The 19,544-nt window shown below is 38.7% G+C and overlaps 1 protein-coding gene across 2 annotated transcripts in view; it reads right to left on the bottom strand.

Annotated features, from left to right (window-relative positions):
- Positions 1-1,273: 1,273 nt before the first annotated feature.
- VMP1 (vacuole membrane protein 1) overlaps positions 1,274-19,544 on the bottom strand; it is a 142,441-nt gene continuing 124,170 nt past the window's right edge. For both annotated transcript variants that reach the window (XM_055327356.1, XM_055327364.1), the window contains exons 11-12: positions 3,845-3,947; positions 1,274-2,602 (exon numbers count right to left, since the gene is read on the bottom strand). In XM_055327356.1, coding sequence (XP_055183331.1) covers positions 2,459-2,602; positions 3,845-3,947 — 247 coding nt within the window. In that variant the 3' untranslated portion in view covers positions 1,274-2,458. The remainder of the gene's footprint in view (positions 2,603-3,844; positions 3,948-19,544) is intronic.

Below are 19,544 nucleotides of genomic sequence, written 5' to 3'. Positions count from 1 at the left end.
ACACTAGCAAGTTTCTTACACTGCATTAAACTGTTTGAAGGGAGATGTTCCCTGGTATGTAAGTGTATAAACTGCTGATGTAGTCCATTATCTCGTACTGCACTGCTCCAGAGTTGAGACATAATAAAGTACCATGAAAATTTAAGGCACAAAATGACAAAGTAGATGGAATTAGAATTCCCAGACCCTTTTTTTTATTTGCAGTAATATCAAACCATCCACTTACACATTTTCTGCTGTCCCATCACCTGGAACCAACTAGTTTGTCTTTGGGATCATGTAGTTATTGTTTCCACTTTGGTGGAAGGAACCAACCAACCAGTGGAACAGAGGGTGACATTCTGCTCCAGCAGGAATCCAGCAGGACCATCGGAGCATGTCACACCTGAATGCTTAGTAGAGGGAAGGAGGACAACTGCTCTTCATTTGTATTCCAAACAGATTCATTACAAAGTGAAAAAACCATCAACCTAAGTCAAATGTATTAAATACTTGGACCCTCAGTCTAAGAAACATTTTTCTTTTTTGAATACCCTTCCCTGAAATAAATTTACCTATACACTCTAAAGATTTAGTTCAGATAGTACAATTCATATTTGATTTCCTCTTTCCTTTCTTCAAACACCAAATAAAATGCAGGTGGAAGAGATGAAAACACAACTGGAAGCTGACTTAGCAATTTACGCTAATCCTAACGAATCTAAAAACTTATATTGGTTAATATGAATCTATTTAAAATAGAGCATCTGGGTACTGCTTTTCAAATAAAGAACAATCACATTGCCAGAAGGTCCCTGGGCAGAAAAAAACGACCGTTAATAATAACCTTTGCAGAACCCACAAGGCAGGTTATTTGTCCTTTCTTTATTTAGTTATGGTCATGGAGACCATCCCGATTTTCCATAAAATCTTCTCAATACTGCTGCAACATCATGGCATAAAAGATTCAAAGTGCCAACAGACATAAGGACCAGAGTTTTTGACCATAAACTATGAGGCTAGGTGATGTTTAAATGGGAATATTTGATATGGATGGTCAGATGAAAGATACCAAAATGTCAGACAGCCCATCGACTGCTGTTGCCATGAGATTCAACAGTCAACATCAGTCTGATAAGCTACCCGACAAGGTGGTACAGCCATGGAGATGTCACGACGGTAGGCAAAAATAAGCAGACATTCAGGCAGGATTTTATAAAACAATCAGGCATTCCTGGCCTGTTGAGATGTAAACCCAATTCTACTCTTAACATAATGTCAGAAACAATATTCCTAAAGAAAAAAAAGTGAAATTGTTTATTTTCCTCCCAAGCAAAACAAAATGGCCAAGTTCAACCAGAAACCTTCCAAAAGAAATTCACAAAAGAACGTAACATTTACTGAAGAAAGGCAAGAAAATTAGGTTACATATAAACATAAATTTGTCAAAACCAGAGTACATGCTGAGCTAAAATTAACACAGATATGAGAGAGTGTAGTTTTTTGGAAAAAAAGTGAGTTATTTCTCTTTGGTGCCCTTTAATCTGTACACTTTCATTTCTCCTGTTTTCACAACCCCCTCGCTATGCAAATCTCTAAGGTGCCATCTCAGCAATGTGTAGCAAGCTGTCCAATTCCAGCCTAACAAAAAAATGCCTTGGTGGTGGCTTACGTGCAAATAAATGAAAGGCTTAAGAAATTATGGTTGCAGGTGGATCTGGCAAGGCTGACCCTTAGTTGGTAGTAGCTAAAAGAAAGCAAAAAATCAAAACGCTCAAGAAAACGGACACAATTTTGGAATGATCAAAGATGTCTTTATAAAGTTTGTTCATGACTTCATTCTAAATATACAGAATAAAAAAATGGTGTCAGCTCATTCATGAGACACCAACCAGAATTGTTTCATACTGTTTCAAAATTTGACGATCAGTTTCCCAAGAGGGTGTGCAATGCATCATAAAATGGCCTTTTTTTTTAAAGGTAGGAGTGGAAGGGTTGGGCAGGATGGCATATTAAATTTTACCATGATAGACATGCAAGACTGTTATCCAATCTAGTATAATTTATATACATTTTAATGACTTATAAAAAAACCAAAGGAGTCATTTCTGACAAGCCTAAATGGCTTGACATATTCGACATACTTGGAACAGTTTTTTGGTGTCCGCAATTCTTTAATTGTACCATGTTGGCCTTTTGAATGTAACAAAGAAAAGGCCAGTTTCTGTTAAGTTTGCTGCTAAACATCATATTCCACCCTAATAAAATAGAAGTTGGATTGAATTGAGGGTGAATACCTTACCTTAACAAACAAAGGAAAAGTATGTCAGTGCAAAATATGGACTAAACTGCTCTCAGGAAAAAAAAAATTTAAATTGATACAGGTTGGAAAAGGGAATTTTCCTTCCTGGTTTGGAGTCCTCCCAATTTAAGGCAGAACCCATCCATTCTAACTTCTGCCGCGAAAACCTTTTCCTGCTTATTTAGTTTTCTCCTCTGAGTTCAACCGCTGCTGCATTCGTTTGGCATAACTTTGTGCCATGGAGTTAATGATGGACAGGATGAAGTAACACACCATTACAACGACCAACTTCTCAAACATCCAGGACAACCAGTTTTCTCCCTGTAAGAATAAATGCAGAACAATCCACGAGAAATGTTTCATTAATTCAGCAGTAAAAAGGCAATCATTTATAATATTTAAGGAAAATTATGAGAACTTAGAGCACATAAAGTCTAAATGAAAACAAGAAGTCTTAAGTCTCTAGGTACCTTGCAGTCTACATTCTGGTCTTTTTATAGCCAATTATTAAGGTTTCACTTCGCTAGATGTAAAGTCAATGTTGATTCACACACTTTAGAATGAGCTACAGTGTGACGTTGCCTCTTATCTTTTACTACGTAAGAATAAAATTGATCAGATTCTGTAAGTTGCCATATAGATACTTGTAGAGAGTAGTGTCAAGATTGTTACGTAGTATTCTTGTTCCAGAATTGAGAGCAGCTTTAAAAAAAAATATGCTATCTTTTCCTGAAGTCATGTTTGGTCAACTGAGGGCAACAAAGGGTCACAAAGGATCTAAGGCCATCAAAAAAACCCCCCAAAACAAAACAAAACAAAAACCCAAAACAACAATGGGGGCGCCTTCGTGCCTCGGTTGAACACCTGACTCCTGATTTCAGCTCAGGTCATGATCTCAGAGTGGTGAGTTCAAGCCCAGCACCAGGCTCCACACTAGGTGTGGAACCTACATTAAAAAAAAAGAAAAAAAAATCCAATAAGTATGCTTCCTTCAAGTTTCCCATTTCAGGTTACTGCTTACTCATTCTCTTCTAGTCATTTCCTTTGCCACAGAACTGTTTACAGAAAAGGCAGGCTTAGTTTAAGTTCTTAAGTTCAGATATATAAAGAGCCTTAGTTGATTTAAAAAAAAAAAAAAGGATTGTTTTTCCATCTTTGAAAAGAAAAATTGGGCAAAAATGAAAGCAGATATTCAGGTGACCTAAGTCTTAATACTTTCTTATGCTATAGAATGCTACAAATTTTAATTTTTAATTTACTTGGGAAGTATATTTGCTAATAAATCATTTAAGATCAAGGCAATAACTCATTCTACATAACAGATCCATTATTTTCCATTAGCCCTACCTTTGTTTTTTGGGAGAACATAGATACAAAACAGAAGTTACATTTCTGATTTAGACACTTTCCCAGGAGAAAGTAGATAGAGCCTCTACTTCAGTTAAGGAAGACTGACAACAAACTTCTCTCTGTTTGCCTAAAAATGCCAGTGAGTGTTGTGAACATAATTTCAGCCTGAAACTGTGAAGGTAGGGAAGAGAAGAAAACGGAGGCAAGTCTCACCTGTTGTGTGCCCATTTCCCTTCTGTGGTGAAGCTTCTGCCGCTGGGCCTCCAGGTATTCCTGGAATGGCTTCTGCAGAGATGGACCTATGCCGGGGACAGCACTGGAAGCAGGGTACAATAACCCAAGGAAAAAGATACATTTAGGAAGAAAAGCAGGAAAACTGTTAAAGAAAAATCCACTTACCACCTGGATTCAAAAAGCAGGGATTGGATAGGAAGAGAAAAAAAATACAATAATCAGCAGAGTTGGCAAATCCTCCAAACTCTTTTTAGTGGATAAAATTCGTCCTTAAACACCTTATAGGAGAAAAATCTCTTCCACCAACATGTTTGAGAAAGTAGGAGCTGAGCCCCTTCTGGCAGAATAGTTCATCCTCAGAGTAAGGCCAGCTAAGCTGATGCTACACACTGGGGTGGCACAAAGAATCAAATGAATGACTTCTGAGAAGTCCCACATTTATCACCACCAGTTCCTGTAAGAACTGGTTTGAACCGATTAATAAGGAAATGACTTATGCTTGTGTCATCCCCAGTTGAAAAAGAAACTGCCCGCCCTCTCTCTGACTTGTCCCATCTTCTCAGAGGGGGGCGGTCCTTTCTCAATCTAAGTCCTTATTAGGACAATCTGTGCGTCATCCTTATCCAAAAAGAATGCATTAGCAAATTTGGGAGGCACCTCCCACTAGTCAGAAGTCAGTGATTAACAAAGGAACAAAGGAGGAACTATGAACTTTGAATCACTTCGTGGTTTATGGTAGATGGTTTGCACAGAAACTACAGTACATTACTAAACAACTTGTTCTGAAATGACTGGGATAGTGATCTTTGATAAGTTTATGTGCTCGGAGCTCCCTCTCACCCAGAGTATGTGGAGGCAGTGCTGTTAAACCGGTTTGGCAACCAGCTACCAAGATCCCGTTTTAGAAATGCTTGCAGGCGTTTTTTTTTTTTTTTAAATGGTAACTTGAGGCAATTTAGGAAACATCTCTATTTTCTGTATCTTTTAAATGTTCTCATCTGCCATAATAGGGCTAAAAGGTAGAAGAGCCCAACCTGAGGCTAGCAAAAGGTATGTCAATAGGTATTTGCAACAGCACCTAATGCTCTCCCTTTAAGTGCTAACTTCACCTCCTCTTTTCTAGAACAATCCAGTTACTGCTTTCTGTAATAAGAGCAGAGGAGCATAGGAAGAGAATTTTTTTGCTACTATCTTTACCAGAAGCTAACACATACATAACTCCTGGCTGACACTTTTCTTTGATCCTGTTAACTATCAACCACCAAATACTTAATGGAGTCCTTATTTTGTGCCTGACATTGTAATCAATGTTAAGGGAAAACAGGGGATCCCTGGGTGGCTCAGTGGTTTAGCGCCTGCCTTTGGCCCAGGGTGTGATCCTGGAGTCCCGGGATCGAGTCCTGTGTCGGGCTCTTGGCATGGAGCCTGCTTCTCCCTCCTCCTGTGTCTCTGCCTCTCTCTGCCTCTCTCTCTCTCTCTCTCTCTCTCTCTATCATAAATAATAAATAAATATTTAAAAAAAATGTTAAGGGAAAACAAAATAAAAAAATTGCAAGAAATAGTTCATGCCCACAAGGAACTTAAAAACTTTATGAGGGATCCCTGGGTGGCGCAGCGGTTTGGCGCCTGCCTTTGGCCCAGGGCGCGATCCTGGAGACCCGGGATCGAATCCCACATCGGGCTTCTGGTGCATGGAGCCTGCTTCTCCCTCTGCCTGTGTCTCTGCCTCTCTCTCTCTGTGACTATCATAAATAAATTAAAAAAAAAAACTTTATGAGATTCAAAACACATAGGCATGCGTGCACGTACACACACACACACACACATATACACACGGATCTGTGAAAAAAAGAATTTACAAATCAATACTAAATTTTTTGGTACAGAAGACACAGTCCAAAGAATTGGAGAAAGAAAGGAGATCAGTGTGGGGTGAAGCTGTACAAAAAGCTCCTTTCATATATACTGCAGGATATGGAAAAAAAGGCTGAATAGACACATGTAGTAGAGGCAATGGCTGCACTGACCAGACCCTAAGACCCATATGACAGACATGAAAGATGGAAGAGGGCAAAGTCTCTTAACCTACAGCCTCAGTCTCTCTCATTGGCTTTTTTTTTTTTTTAAGATTTTATTTATTTACTCATGAGAGATGGGGGGGGGGGGCAGAGAGAAAGAGAGAGGCAGAGGAAGAAGCAGGCTCCATGCAGGGAGCCCGATGTGGGACTTGATCCTGGGTCTCCAGGACCAGGCCCTGGGCTGAAGGCGGCGCTAAACCGCTGAGCCACCTGGGCTGCCCTAAGTGCCTTTACATTACTACCCATTCTGGTGTAAACCAGAAGAGCTGTGTCTGAGCTATGTTGCTGTTTATCAGTAATGATTCTGACTACAACAGGGCAACAAGACAAACGTTCTTTAATTAATTAAAGTAATCTCTATACCCAACTTGGGGCTCAAGCTCACGACACTAAGATCAAGAGTCAAACACTCCTCTGACTGGGCCAGCCAGACTCTCCCAAACTTCCTCTCTAAAATAGAAATTTTCCTTGGGTAAATTTCCTTTTCCTTACATAATGCATAAAGGAATGCAAGTAGCTCATCCATTTACACCTGAAACAAACCAAGTGAACATAAAAAAAGAATTCCAGTAAAATACATGTGTAAAAAAATGGGCTTTGAAGATGAGAGTTATAAGAACCTTGCTTCGGATATTGATTAATATTCACTCTTTTTTTAAAAAAAATATTTACTTATTCATGAGAGACACAGAGAGAAAGATTGAGAGGCAGAGACATAAGTAGAGACAGAAGCAGGCTCCATGCAGGGAGCCCGCCCGATGTGGGACTCAATCTTGGGACTCCAGAATCATGCCCTGGGCTGAGGGCAGGCGCTAAATCCCTGAGCCACTCAGGCGTCTCTCATATTCACTTTTTTTTTTTCATATTCACTCTTAATAACAATACCCAGGGTGCCTGGGTGGCTCAGTTGGCTAAACATCTGCTTTTGAGCTGGAGGGCTCCCTACCCAGCATGAGCCTGCTTCTACCTCTCCCTCTACCACTCTCCCTGCTTGTGCTCAAGCTCTCTCTCTCAAATAAATAGGTAAAATCTTCAAAAAACAAAAAAACAACCCCCCCAAAACCCCACAACCCTATGTCATTGTTTTAAACTCCCAAGGAATAAAATAAAAATATAAATAAATAAATAAATAAATAAATAAATAAATAAATAAATAAATAAATAAATTCCAAGGAAAAGGATGTCTGGGTGGCTCAGTTGTTGAGCATCTGCCTTTGGCTCAGGTCATGCATGATCCCAGGGTCCAGGGATCTCGTCCCACACATCAGGCTCCCCATGAGGAGCCTGCTTCTCCCTCTGCCTATGTCTGCCTCTCTCTCTGTGTCTCTCATGAATAAATAAAAAAAATAAATAAAAATAAACTCTGAAGAATAGCCAGAGTCCAGGCATTATATTTTTTTAAGATTAAGAAAACCCTTTTATTTATAAAAGCTGAAATGACTGAAATGAAATGAATAGCTAGGGTATACAAGAAATGACTTGAAAATTCTTTTTCTCTAAGAATTGGATTCCAATATATGTGCCTTGTTCTTTCTTCAGACTTGTAACTTCATACTTGAGTTGAGCAGAAATTTGGCTTACAGTTTCCCTCAAATCATTCTTGGGCTCCATTCTGGGGCCATTATTGAAAGAGAAAATGAAGAACTAAAACCCAAATGTCAGAAAGGTTCCACTTTTTTGTTGCTGTGGTTGAGGGGAGTAAGGAAGGGACTAGCAACAATCATTCTAGACTCCCTGCAAAATAATCTGAAAAATTAAATGACTGCCATTGTTATTGTTAAGTCCACTAAGAGCTCCACTCTAGCTGATAGAGAATATTCCATTACACATTCACATTTATCTATCTATCTATGAAAAATAGTTTATTTATTTGATAGGGGGAGCACAAGCAGTTGGAGTGGGAGAGGGAGAAGCAGGCTCTCTTCTGAGCAGGGAACCTGATGTGGGCCTCGATCCCATGACCCTAGGATGATGACCTGAGCCAAAGGCACTCAACCAACTGGGCCATCCAGGCACCCATACATTTACATTTAGTGATGCGCAATTTTCAGTTATCTTGGGCTAATGCTACGATTAATACTATCAAGGGACTATAGTGTTACATGCTTTGAATAGTTTTTGGTGGGGTGGGATATGTCTTGGTGTAGTTTCTAGTAAGAGACCAGGAAAATAGCTGAAAACAGAGAAGTTAAAAGTTTTTTTTTCCTAAATATTTTATTTATTTATTCATGAGAGATACACACACAGAGAGGGGCAGGGACATAGGCAGAGGGAGAAGCAGGCTCCATGCAGGAAGCCTGATGTGGGACTCGATCCTGGGACTCCAGGATCATGCCCTGAGCCAAAGGCAGACTGTCAACCACTGAGGCACCCAGGCATCCCAAGTTAAAAGTTTTTATTGCAATATATTAACCAAAACTATCATGAAAAAATGCCACATGATCTAATAAATCTGAAAAAATGAACATACAGGTATTAAGTTACATAACTATTTGTCAGATCCTCTTAATTTTTATATATTCATCAAAATTTTAGTTTTATTTTCATTGCTCTATCTCTACAAACAATGGCTTAGGTCGCAGTTGCCTCAGTTTATACAAAGCACACTTAAACTAGAGTTTCCTTAATTTTCAAAATAAATTTAAAAAAATCTTTTAAATTTATATATTCATGAGAAACACAGAGAGAGAGGCAGAGACACAGGCAGAGGGAGAAGCAGACTCCTCACACGGAGCCCGATGTGGGACTTGATCCCCAGATCCAGGATCACGCCCTGAGAGGAAGGCAGATGCTCAACCACTGAGCCACCTAGGCATCCCTAGAGCTTCCTTAATTAACACTAAAGTTATTTTAGTAATGGACTACATAAAAATTGTGATTACATCTGTCACTCTTTACATGCATTTAAGGCAAACAATAATAACCAGCCTATAACCTCATCCCTCAAGTTATTTTCAAGCCGCAGACAGAAGAGTCCATTCTGACATTTAAGATTGATTTAAGGTACATATGTGGGGAGTGGGAAGAATAACTTGCATTCCATTTCAGTGGTTTTTTGCAGTTGGCTTAGGAAATAGCTGCAATGCCATTCTTTGAAAGCCATTAAATTCAGAGTGCCCTGTGTGTGCACCTGGCCAAGGACTCATCTCAACCGGTAGCTGAATGAGTACTCCATCTGCCATTAGGTGCAGATTAAGTTCAAAATATTACAGTTTTGTGATATAGAAGAACATAAAGTTGGAAGGGAACAAACACAGACAAAATTATTTTTCAGTCAACTGTTGGTCTTAAATATGTTTAAATTAGCTTTGTCAGCAGCCACCTTTTCTAAGCAAGAGAGCCTTAAAAAAACAAAAAACATAAAAAACAAAAACCAAAATTGATCTCGTCTGCTTTTCCTTACTGTAAACCCTCAACATAGTGGGTAGAAAAAGCTTTGTGAATAGTATATATCTTGATATTTATTTTCTTGGCATATACAAATATGTTTCAGATAATAGAACTCATTAGAAAACAAATTTCTAACAATTTTTGAATTTTTGTTATTGATTTTAATAAAGGAAAAAAAAACCCTCAGAAAATCCAAACAAATGAGGGAAAAAAACAAAAAACAAAACCAAAAAAAAAACACGTAAGTCCAAACCACCCAGAGCTTGAAAGTTGGTTTCATGAGAACAATATTTTGTCAAGCTTACATATTCTGGTAGGTGTTAAAACAGAAACAGGACAAATTTCTTTGTAAAATTCTGTCAAGGTCCCTGACCAATATGCAAACAAAATCTCTATTATTTTTCTATAGTGTTTAATACACATGTGACTCCGCTTCTGAAAACCATTTATCTGATAAGAAATCTATATTTTAAACTCTCCCCATACTGACTCATTGTATATAAAGGTCTCCATTATTCTTTGTACCCACAAAAGCCAGAAAATCTTCCAGAGGAAGCATCACAATCAGCAGAGGTTGCACAGAGTAGGTGGTATGATTATTTTTCACAATGCTTAAATTTTCATTTTGTTGGTTATTCCTGGTTATTCCTCACACCCATTCCAAAAATTTATCAGTCATTATTATTCCTGTTTTCAAGGGACTTCTTTGAAATTAACTCTCAAATAAACTGGTTCAACAGATATAAAAAACACACCTTTTGAGTTACTTTCAATCTCTTCTCCATCATGGTCAGTCATCAAACTAAGACTTGTTATTAGAAAACCTGAAATTTTCCTATTCATGATTCTGTTTGGATTTTTCCGCCAGCTTATTTTTTTGTTTTTATTGTTACTTTGTGCCACCATAAAAGTTGGGCACCATGTTTAATAACAGAAATAATATGAACTTAAAAAAATTGATGTGTCCTGTTGTTTAGACCTACTTACACAGAGCTGTCTTATATAAAGGTTAAGCAGTTAAAATAAGGAATTAAGTGGGTATGAATAAAGTAAATGTTTTATTTAATATAGGCTCTGTTCCTTTCTTAACCACTTTTTTGAGGATCTTAGCATTAATGTGTGTAGATTACAATGGCTTTCTTGAAAACATACTGTCTGGGGATGCCTGGGTGGCTCAGTGGTTAAAGCGTCTGCCTTCCACCCAGGTCATGATTCTGGAGGCCGGGGATCAAGTCCCATGTCGGGCTCCTTTGCCTGCATCTCCCTCTCCTGTGTCTCTGCCTCTCTCTCTCTCTGTCTCTCATGAATAAATAAATAAAATCTTAAAAAGAAAAAAAGAAAGAAAACATACTGACATCAGTTCCTAGTAAGGCTATAGGGTAATAAGCCTTTATCTTTCTTAGAAAAAATTATAGGCACAATGTGTTTTTTTTTTAATCCTCGTTTCAGGGCAGCCCGGGTGTTGCAGCGGTTTAGCACCGCCTGCAGCCCAGGGCGTGATCCTGGAGACTCGGGATCCTGGAGTCCCATGTCAGGCTCTCTGTATGGTGCCTGCTTCTCCCTCTGCCTGTGTCTCTGCCTCTCTCTCGTTCTCTCTCTCTCTCTCTCTCTCTCTCTGTCTCTATGAATAAATAAATAAAATCTTAAAAAAAATAAATTTCCTTTAAAAAAAAAACAATCCTTGTTTCACTGGTTGTGCTGTGCTTTGAGGCTGATTTATTTAATATCCCTCTGATGATTAATCATAATATCTAAATAATATTCTCAGGAGGTGATTAGTCAAATCTCTGATAGCTTGTAAATAGAAGAAAAATGTTTTTAGAATAAACTTAAGGCCAAGGGTAGTATTAAAGAAAAGTTAGGGGATCCCTGGGTGGCGCAGCGGTTTGGTGCCTGCCTTTGGCCCAGGGCGCGATCCTGGAGACCCGGGATCGAGTCCCGCGTCGGGCTCCCAGTGCATGGAGCCTGTTTCTCCCTCTGCCTGTGTCTCTGCCTCTCTCTCTCTCTCTATCATAAATAAATAAAAAAAAAAAAATTAAAAAAAAAAAAAAGAAAAGTTAGGGTTTAATCAATTCTACTGTAGTTAGAATTCAAAAGCATTATACAGATTTTTTGCAGTAAACTAATGATGCCTAGTACTTTTTGATAACATAAAAAGTGGCTTTTAAGGCTAGAGGAGCTTAGACCAATGGTCTGTAAACATTTTTGATATATGTATTTTTATATATGCAAATAGTAAAATGCACAAATACAATTTTTTTTACAAATACAAATTTAAAAGGATAAAATAAAGCTAAAATTAAAAAAATTCTTATTTTAATTAATTTTTTAAAAATATTTTATTTATTCATGAGAGACACAGAGAGAGAGAGAGGCAGAGACACAGGCAGAGGGAGAAGCAGGCTCCATGCAGGGAGCCTGATGTGGGACTTGATCACGGGACTCCAGGATCACGCCCTGGGCTGAATGGTGCTAAACTGCTAAGCCACCCAAGGTCCCTCGAAAATTCTTAATTTTAAATGTCTTACTAAGTATGATGGCTATTGTGCTATCATGAGTGAATATTTCAAGGCATATTGAACATTTGTCCTTGATTAAAAGTAATAATTTCTAAATGTGTTTGCTGATTTCTATAGACATGTATACTAGGAACAGGTTATATGTTAATGCTACAACTTTTTTATGGTTTCTTGTGACTATACTATTACTACTCTCTTCCTTCAACTGTTTCTTTATAGTAAACTTTTAAAGTCACTTGTCTGTTTTATGAGGGTTAGTTTAGTTAAAATTAGGAATTATAAATCTGATTAATGAGGCACAGGAAAAACAATCAATTGCAAAAGGCTCTCTGTAAATCCCTTTTGTATTGTGGAACTCCCACTGTTCCCCTAGCCCATTTTTGTATTCCATGAGGTGTGATTTTCTGACATGTGGCCTGAGGGAGCCATCCTCCATATGTATATAGTCATATAAACTGTGTATCTATGTGCTACTATAATGTTATATCCCTAACAAAAAATACACAAAAAAGAAAATAACAAAGATGAAAGTAAATATAAATAGAAGTTCTAAAAAAAAAAAAAAGTTATTTTACTTTAGTCCCCTTCCAATGGTGGAGACCACTGTGTAGACCATGAAGCTAAACTTCAAGAGGTATAAACATTTTACCTGGGGATCCCTGGGTGGCTCAGCGGTTTAGAGCCTGCCTTCAGCCCAGGGCGTGATTCTGGAGTCCCAGGATCAAGTCCCGCATCGGGCTCCCTGCATGGAGCCTGCTTCTCCTTTTGCCTGTGTCTCTGCCTCTCTCTCTCTCTTGTCTCTGTCTCTCTCTCATGAATAAATAAATAGAATCTTAAAAAAAAATTTTTTTTTTTTACCTTATTCCTAAAAGGTATAGTTAGCAGACCAATTCAATGCTGTGCTGTTGGGTAATATATCAGAAAGAAAAAAACCTATTTCTACAAAGATGCAGACTGGATGTCTTTTTTGCTCAAGACTTCTAATGGTCATTTATAAAGATGGCCTTTAAGAATCTAGATAGCCAAACCTTGAGAGACTGAAACCCTGTGCCCTCAGTTAGAACATAATTATATTTCAAATGAATATCAGGGTCTTCAGAATTTTCTTGATTGGGTGAGGATCACCATATATAAATCAATAAATCAGATTTATCCTGTAACTCCAGGGAATTCTATCAACTGAAATTTGGCCTAGAAGGATAGGAGTAGAGAGCCCTATTATTATATGGAAAATTGTCTCTTAGACTCAAGCCAACAGATTCTTCTGCTAAAGAGACTGAATTTTACAATGAAGGCACTAGTAGGATTTATGTTCAGGGATGAAGTAAAAGCTCTTTCCCATCCCACTCCCCCTTTACAGGCTGGTATTGTATTCTGCACATAAGAGGCAACGATAGCATGCTGAAAGTTCAAGAAGATGATGGGACTAGCAATTCCTTTTTTTTTTTTTTTTTTTAAGAATTTATTTAGGGATCCCTGGGTGGTGCAGTGGTTTAGCGCCGGTCTTTGGCCCAGGGCGCGATCCTGGAGACCCGGGATCGAATCCCACGTCAGGCTCCCGGTGCATGGAGCATGCTTCTCCCTTTGCCTGTGTCTCTGCCTCTCTCTCTCTCTCTGTGACTATCATAAATAAAAAAAAAATAAAAAAAAAGATTTTATTTATTCATTAATAAGAGACACACAGAAGAGGCAGAGACACAGGCAGAGAGAGAAGCAGGCTCCAATGAAGGGAGCCTGATGTGGAACTCAATCCCAGGACTCCAGGATCATGCCCTGGGCCAAAGGCAGACACTCAACTGCTCAACCACTGAGACACCCAGGTGTCCTGCAATTCCTTTTAAATTTTTTTATTTTTAACTTTTTTTTTTTTAAGTAAATTCTACTCCCAAAATGGTGCTCAAACAGGACTCTGAAGATCAAGAGTCTCATGCTCCACTGACTAAGCCAGCAAGGCGCTCTAGCAATTAACTCCCTTTCTTGGTAACAGTCTTATTCTTGTTTCCAGAAATGTGCACATTTTAGTCAAACACTACAGAGTTAAGTTGTCCGTCACCCTCCCCCCCCCCCCCTGCCCCCCACGCAGTGATCTAAACAGGCTTAACGGTTAGTATTTTAATGAGTTGTCATTTCCTGTCTGATAAAGATTCTCACAGTATTTAACCACCAGTTTCCCTGGGGCCCAACCAATACTAGAGCTCTATTCATAGTGACTCAGAATGGATCTCAGACTCCAGGCCTGATTCAACAATGATAGATTGCTCTCCAAATGAAACTGTTTCCTCATAAGGTAGATTGTTCTGGAGAAGAGAGGAAGGAGGAGTGTAGTTTATCATGCAATCATTCTGAAGAAGCTAAAGGCCATCGTGCTGACCTTCATTAATATTTATAGCCTTCCAGTTCTCAGAGATCAGAGAAAGAAAAAAAGAAAACAAATTGGTACTTAATTAACCCAGGAATATGACAAGTAAATGAACTGGTGCTAATTGCAAATCAACTTATATATTTAACCTAATAAAAATGGGATCCCATAATTCTGTAAGACTGGAATGAAAGGGTTATTGATTTTCCCACATAACTGAATGGAGAATCTGAATCTTTGAAGCTAATATTACAAGAAAAAATTGTTAACGATGTATTCTACTTGCTTTTGGATCTGAAATGTGGTAGCCCACCCAAGCCAAATTCCTTTATACCTTAGGATCTTGAAAGAAAGAGTACCCAACAGAAAATAAAGACAAAATGAAAATTATGTACTACATTAACAAATCCGGGGCTTCCTCAGATACAAAAGTTTGGGTTGATAATCTCCGGCACTGTCTGAAATTCGTGGTGATTCAACCTCAGGATTTGGAATTAAAACATCTTGAATTTCATACACATCTGTGTCTCTTTCAAATGATTAAAACCTCTTTTGTACTCAAAGTTGGTCCATTGTGTGCTCAGTGGTATTATAAACATATGACACCATCAGTTTCTAAGTGGCTGGGTAGAAGGAAGACCACTGCTTTATCTAGAAACATCAGATGTATTGTTGCTACTGGCTCACAACATATTTCCGTCACAGACGTCTTTTAAAAAAAGAATTTGCAATTGCTCTTGCTTTTGAACATTTAGAACTGTTTTCTTTTTTTTTTTTTAAATTTTTTATTTATTTATTTATGATAGTCACAGAGAGAAAGAGAGAGAGGCAGAGACACAGGCAGAGGGAGAAGCAGGCTCCATGCACCGGGAGTCCGACGTGGGATTCGATCGCGGGTCTCCAGGATCGCGCCCTGGGCCAAAGGCAGGCGCCAAACCGCTGCGCCACCCAGGGATCCCCTAGAACTGTTTTCTATCAAAGTCGGAATGGAGGTAAAATCTCCTTATAATTAGCAGCTACTCTTTGAATTATGCAAACACTAAAGGGACATTTTTGAAAACAAAACCTCAAATCAGAATGTAGACTTGAACAGCAGGAGCCAAGCAGACATTTATGTTAATGAATGAAGCCAGAGCTAAAGGAGTGGTCTATAAGAACCTAAGTGACTGGCTGCCAAAACAATACCCTGTAAAAACTCAACTGATTCCAGTTCTAGAAAATGGCAAACCGGTAGCAGCTTTATACAGTAATAAATCTGTGGCTGGCTTGAAGACCCACTGTGTTCTAAGGATGAAATCAGCAACAGGGACACATATATCCAAGGGCAAGAATGAAGAAGAGTTTATAGAATTTTATTTTAATTTTTTTAAAGATTTTATTTATTTTTTCATGAGAGACACACAGAGTGAGGCAGAGACACAGGCAGAGGGAGAAGCAGGCTCCCTGCAAGGAGCCCAATGTGGGAGTGGATCCCAGGACCCCGGGATCATGACCCAAAGGCAGACGCTCAACAACTGAGCCACCCGGGTGTCCTGAGTTTGTAGAATTTTATATTCATGGTGAAAGGGCATAAAAACTTACTGACCTTTAGTCATTCAAAATGGCATGATGGTGTGTGGGCAAAAAAAAGAGATCAGAATTCAATCTCATCTAAGAACAATATAATTATTCCAACATTAGTTAGGCAGAAAATCACTAAATGCAGTAGATAAGAAAAATGTGATCTGTGTCCTTAATGAACTTAACCTAGAAGGGTGATGAGAGAGAATTTAAAAAAAAAATGCATTTAAACCTACAGTGCAGGGACACCTGGATGGCTCAGCGGTTGAGCATCTGCCTTCGGCGCAGGGCGTGATCCCAGGATCTGGGATCAAGTCCTGCATCGGGCTCCCTGTGAGGAGCCCGCTTCTCTCTCTGCCTGTCCCTCTCTCTCTCTCTCTCTCTCTCTCTCTGTGTGTCTCTCATGAATAAATAAATAAAATCTTAAAAAAAAAAACCTACAGTACAAAGGCCAGTAGATTTCTCCCTCAAAGTAACACCTGCAGCAACTAGTTACAGCTACACAAGGTGAATATACGTGTAAAAAGGAATGGACAGAAAGAATTCACGCTGATTCCTTATCAAATTCACACAATAGCCATTTGAAACTAGTGCTCTTGTCCAAAACTACAACTTCAAGTAGATTACTTCACTGCTTTCTATAGCATTCCCTCAACATTCCTCTTTCCTATTTCAAAAGATCCCGGAATCTTTACTCCAGATTTGAAGGAAGAAATTGTTAAAGAAAATAATCAATCTACTTAGGCTTTTGATCTTACCTCTTGGATCCTATCTCCATCTCTTGCATTTACATGAATTTAACTTCTCTGTGTGTTTCAGATTCCCCATCTACACAGCGACAGTACCTTACAGGTTTTATTATGCATATGCAATAAAATGTATGTAAAGCATCTGGCCTAGCGTGTTCTTTTTTTTTTTTTAAGATTTTATTTATTCATGAGAGACACAGAGAGAGAGAGAGAGAGAGAGAGAGAGAGAGAGAGAGAGAGAGAGAGGAAGAGACACAGGCAGAGGAAGAAGCAGGCTCCATGTAGGGAGTCCAATGTGGGACTCGATCCCGGGACTCCAGGATCATGGCCGGGGCACTAAACTGCTGAGCCACCCAGGGATCCCCTTGCCTAGCAGGGTCTTACTAAATGTTAATTTCCAATCCACATCCTTTCCTTTTTTCATTTCTATTTTCCATCTCTAGTTCTTTACTAGTCTTTCCCTCAGCCTAAAAATACACAGACGTCTCGTCTCTCCTAATAATGAATTAATTCATTTAGTCGACAAATATTTACAGAACACTTAAAAAGTGTCAGACATGACCTTGACCTACCTTTTCCTTTAACCAACAATTCTATGTAATACAATATAGTTCAGTTTTAGTTTTCATCATTCTACATAAATGTTGAATGGGCATTATTATTATATAATTATGGGCAGTAGTAACTGCCAGTACAATGACAATTTCTCATATAGTCTAACTTTGGAGTTCCTGTTTTATCCGTTAGCTATGCTGCCTCACAATATCTCCAACAAAAATATAGAAGAGTTAAAGTGTCAAAAGAGAAAATAAGAAACTATAGGAAGAGGACATGAAAAGGCAGGAGTTTTCCACCTAAACTGCAGATTATGCTAAAGTTAGTGTATACCACTGAGTCTCAGCGGCTAGGGTGTTAAAACTTAGTGTATCGGACAGCCCCGGTGAACGCAGGGGTTTAGCAGGGCCTGTAGCCTGGGGTGTGATCCTGGAGACCCGGGATCGAGTCCCACGTCAGGTTCTCTGCATGGAGCCTGCTTCTCCCTCTGCCTGTGTCTCTCTGCCTCTGCCTCTCTCTCTCTCTCTCTATGAATAAACGAAATCTTTAAAAAAACTTAGTGTATCTTTCTTCAGTTAATACAAATATTTGTATTCTATACTTCCATTACTTTTTCTGATTATTTTATTAGTGATCAAAGTAAAAAAGAATCAACTACATTAACCATTTTATATTTTAAAATGAAAGAATAGATTTTCTTTCTGTAGAAGAAAGTCCAGGCAAACATAGCTCATTCTGACCACTTGTTATAGAGTAAGGAACAAGAAACATTGTTAAGATTCAAGCACTTAATTACTCACTGGTTAAAACGATCTCTCTTGCCACAGGCAAGTCCACTCTGAGGTCAAACATCAAGTTAACTCAGAAACAGGAGACAGCAAAGAGTATGGAACATTCTGTATCTGGTAAAAAGTCCCTGCTCCAGCCAACCCCCTCCCCCAAGTTCAATGATTGAGTTATGGAAACTTTCCTGTGTGGTAAAACTAGGGACTTTGTCTTCCAATAAGACCCTGGCAACCTGACAATGAGCCAATGTTCTGCATATGGTTTGTTACAAGTCATATGCTTAATGTTATTTTCTGGGAATTCTCATCTTCTATTTGGTGAGAAAACTGGAACATGTCATTTTAATCATGATTTTAAGGTTAGACTTGGTCATGCTCTTTAAGAAATATGTCCAGGTCTCTCTCATTGGAGAAAGTTTAAAATAAAAAAAATTCATTTAAAATCTTATTTTAAAAAAATGAAACAAATATAATGCCTTTAAAGCTCTGAAGTTGTGGATCCCTGGGTGGCTCAGCAGTTTAGCGCCTGCCTTCGGCCCAGGGCGTGATCCTGGAGTCCCAGGATCAAGTTCTACATCAGGCTTCCTGTATAGACCCTGCTTGTCCCTCTGCGGGTGTCTCGGCCTCTCTCTCTGTGTCTCTCATGAATGAATGAATGAATGAATGAATGAATGAATAAATAAATAAATAAATAAATAAAGCCTTAGAAAGCAAGCAAGCAAGCAAGAAGTAAGCAAGCTCTGAAGTTATCTCTTTGTTTGGTTCTGTTCCCTTACTTATTTCAACCTAAGACACCAAATAGTGAAAAACTCTATTACATGCCTAGTTGTTGTTTTTTTTTCCCAGAACCTTTCTCTGTCCCTCTACCAAACACACCATAAACCAAAAGGCTTTTTCTCAAGACTATTATCTGTATTCTAACATCTCTCAGATTACAAAACTGATTCATTACATCTGTTCAGGTTTCCGTATATAACTAGACAAACCCTTTGATTTAGGAAAAGAGAACAGAGATACCTTTTCTTAAACCTAATGACATTAGGGATCCCTGGGTGGCGCAGTGGTTTGGCGCCTGCCTTTGGCCCAGGGCGTGATCCTGGAGACCCAGGATCAAATCCCACGTCGGGCTCCGGGTGCATGGAGCCTGCTTCTCCCTCTGCCTGTGTCTCTGCCTCTCTTTCTCTCTCTCTCTCTCTCTGTGTGACTATCATAAATTAAAAAAAACAAAAAACAAAAAAAAAACCTAATGACATTAGCGATGGCTTTCCAGAACTGTCCAAGTAATAAATCTACCAATTATTATTTCTAATAATAATTAGAAAAGGAAGGGAAGGGAACTATTTACTTATAAATTCCCAGTAAATTTTGAAGGTAGAGCTTACATTCTCTCTGCAATCTTAGGACTGTCATACAATGACATACTGTACTAAAAATACCAAAGGCCAAGGGTATACTTAGGGTATTATATTTAGCTGGGCTACTTCCTAGTTACATTAAGGCTAGAGCCCTCTGGAAAGGAATATTTCTTTCAGTCATCAGTATAGCATTCATACCTCTGTAAAATTAATACTAAACTGCACCACCAAGATATGGGGGTGGGGCGATGGCGGTGAGCAGTTTGACAGGTAAGAATTTGCCCAAATTTGGTCCTAGACAAAATTATCTTTTTCTTTTCTTTGCTTTG

This window comes from Nyctereutes procyonoides, unplaced genomic scaffold, assembly GCF_905146905.1.
Source record: "Nyctereutes procyonoides isolate TBG_1078 unplaced genomic scaffold, NYPRO_anot_genome, whole genome shotgun sequence".
Lineage (NCBI taxonomy): Eukaryota > Metazoa > Chordata > Mammalia > Carnivora > Canidae > Nyctereutes > Nyctereutes procyonoides.
This window is presented reverse-complemented; position numbering and strand designations above follow the sequence as displayed.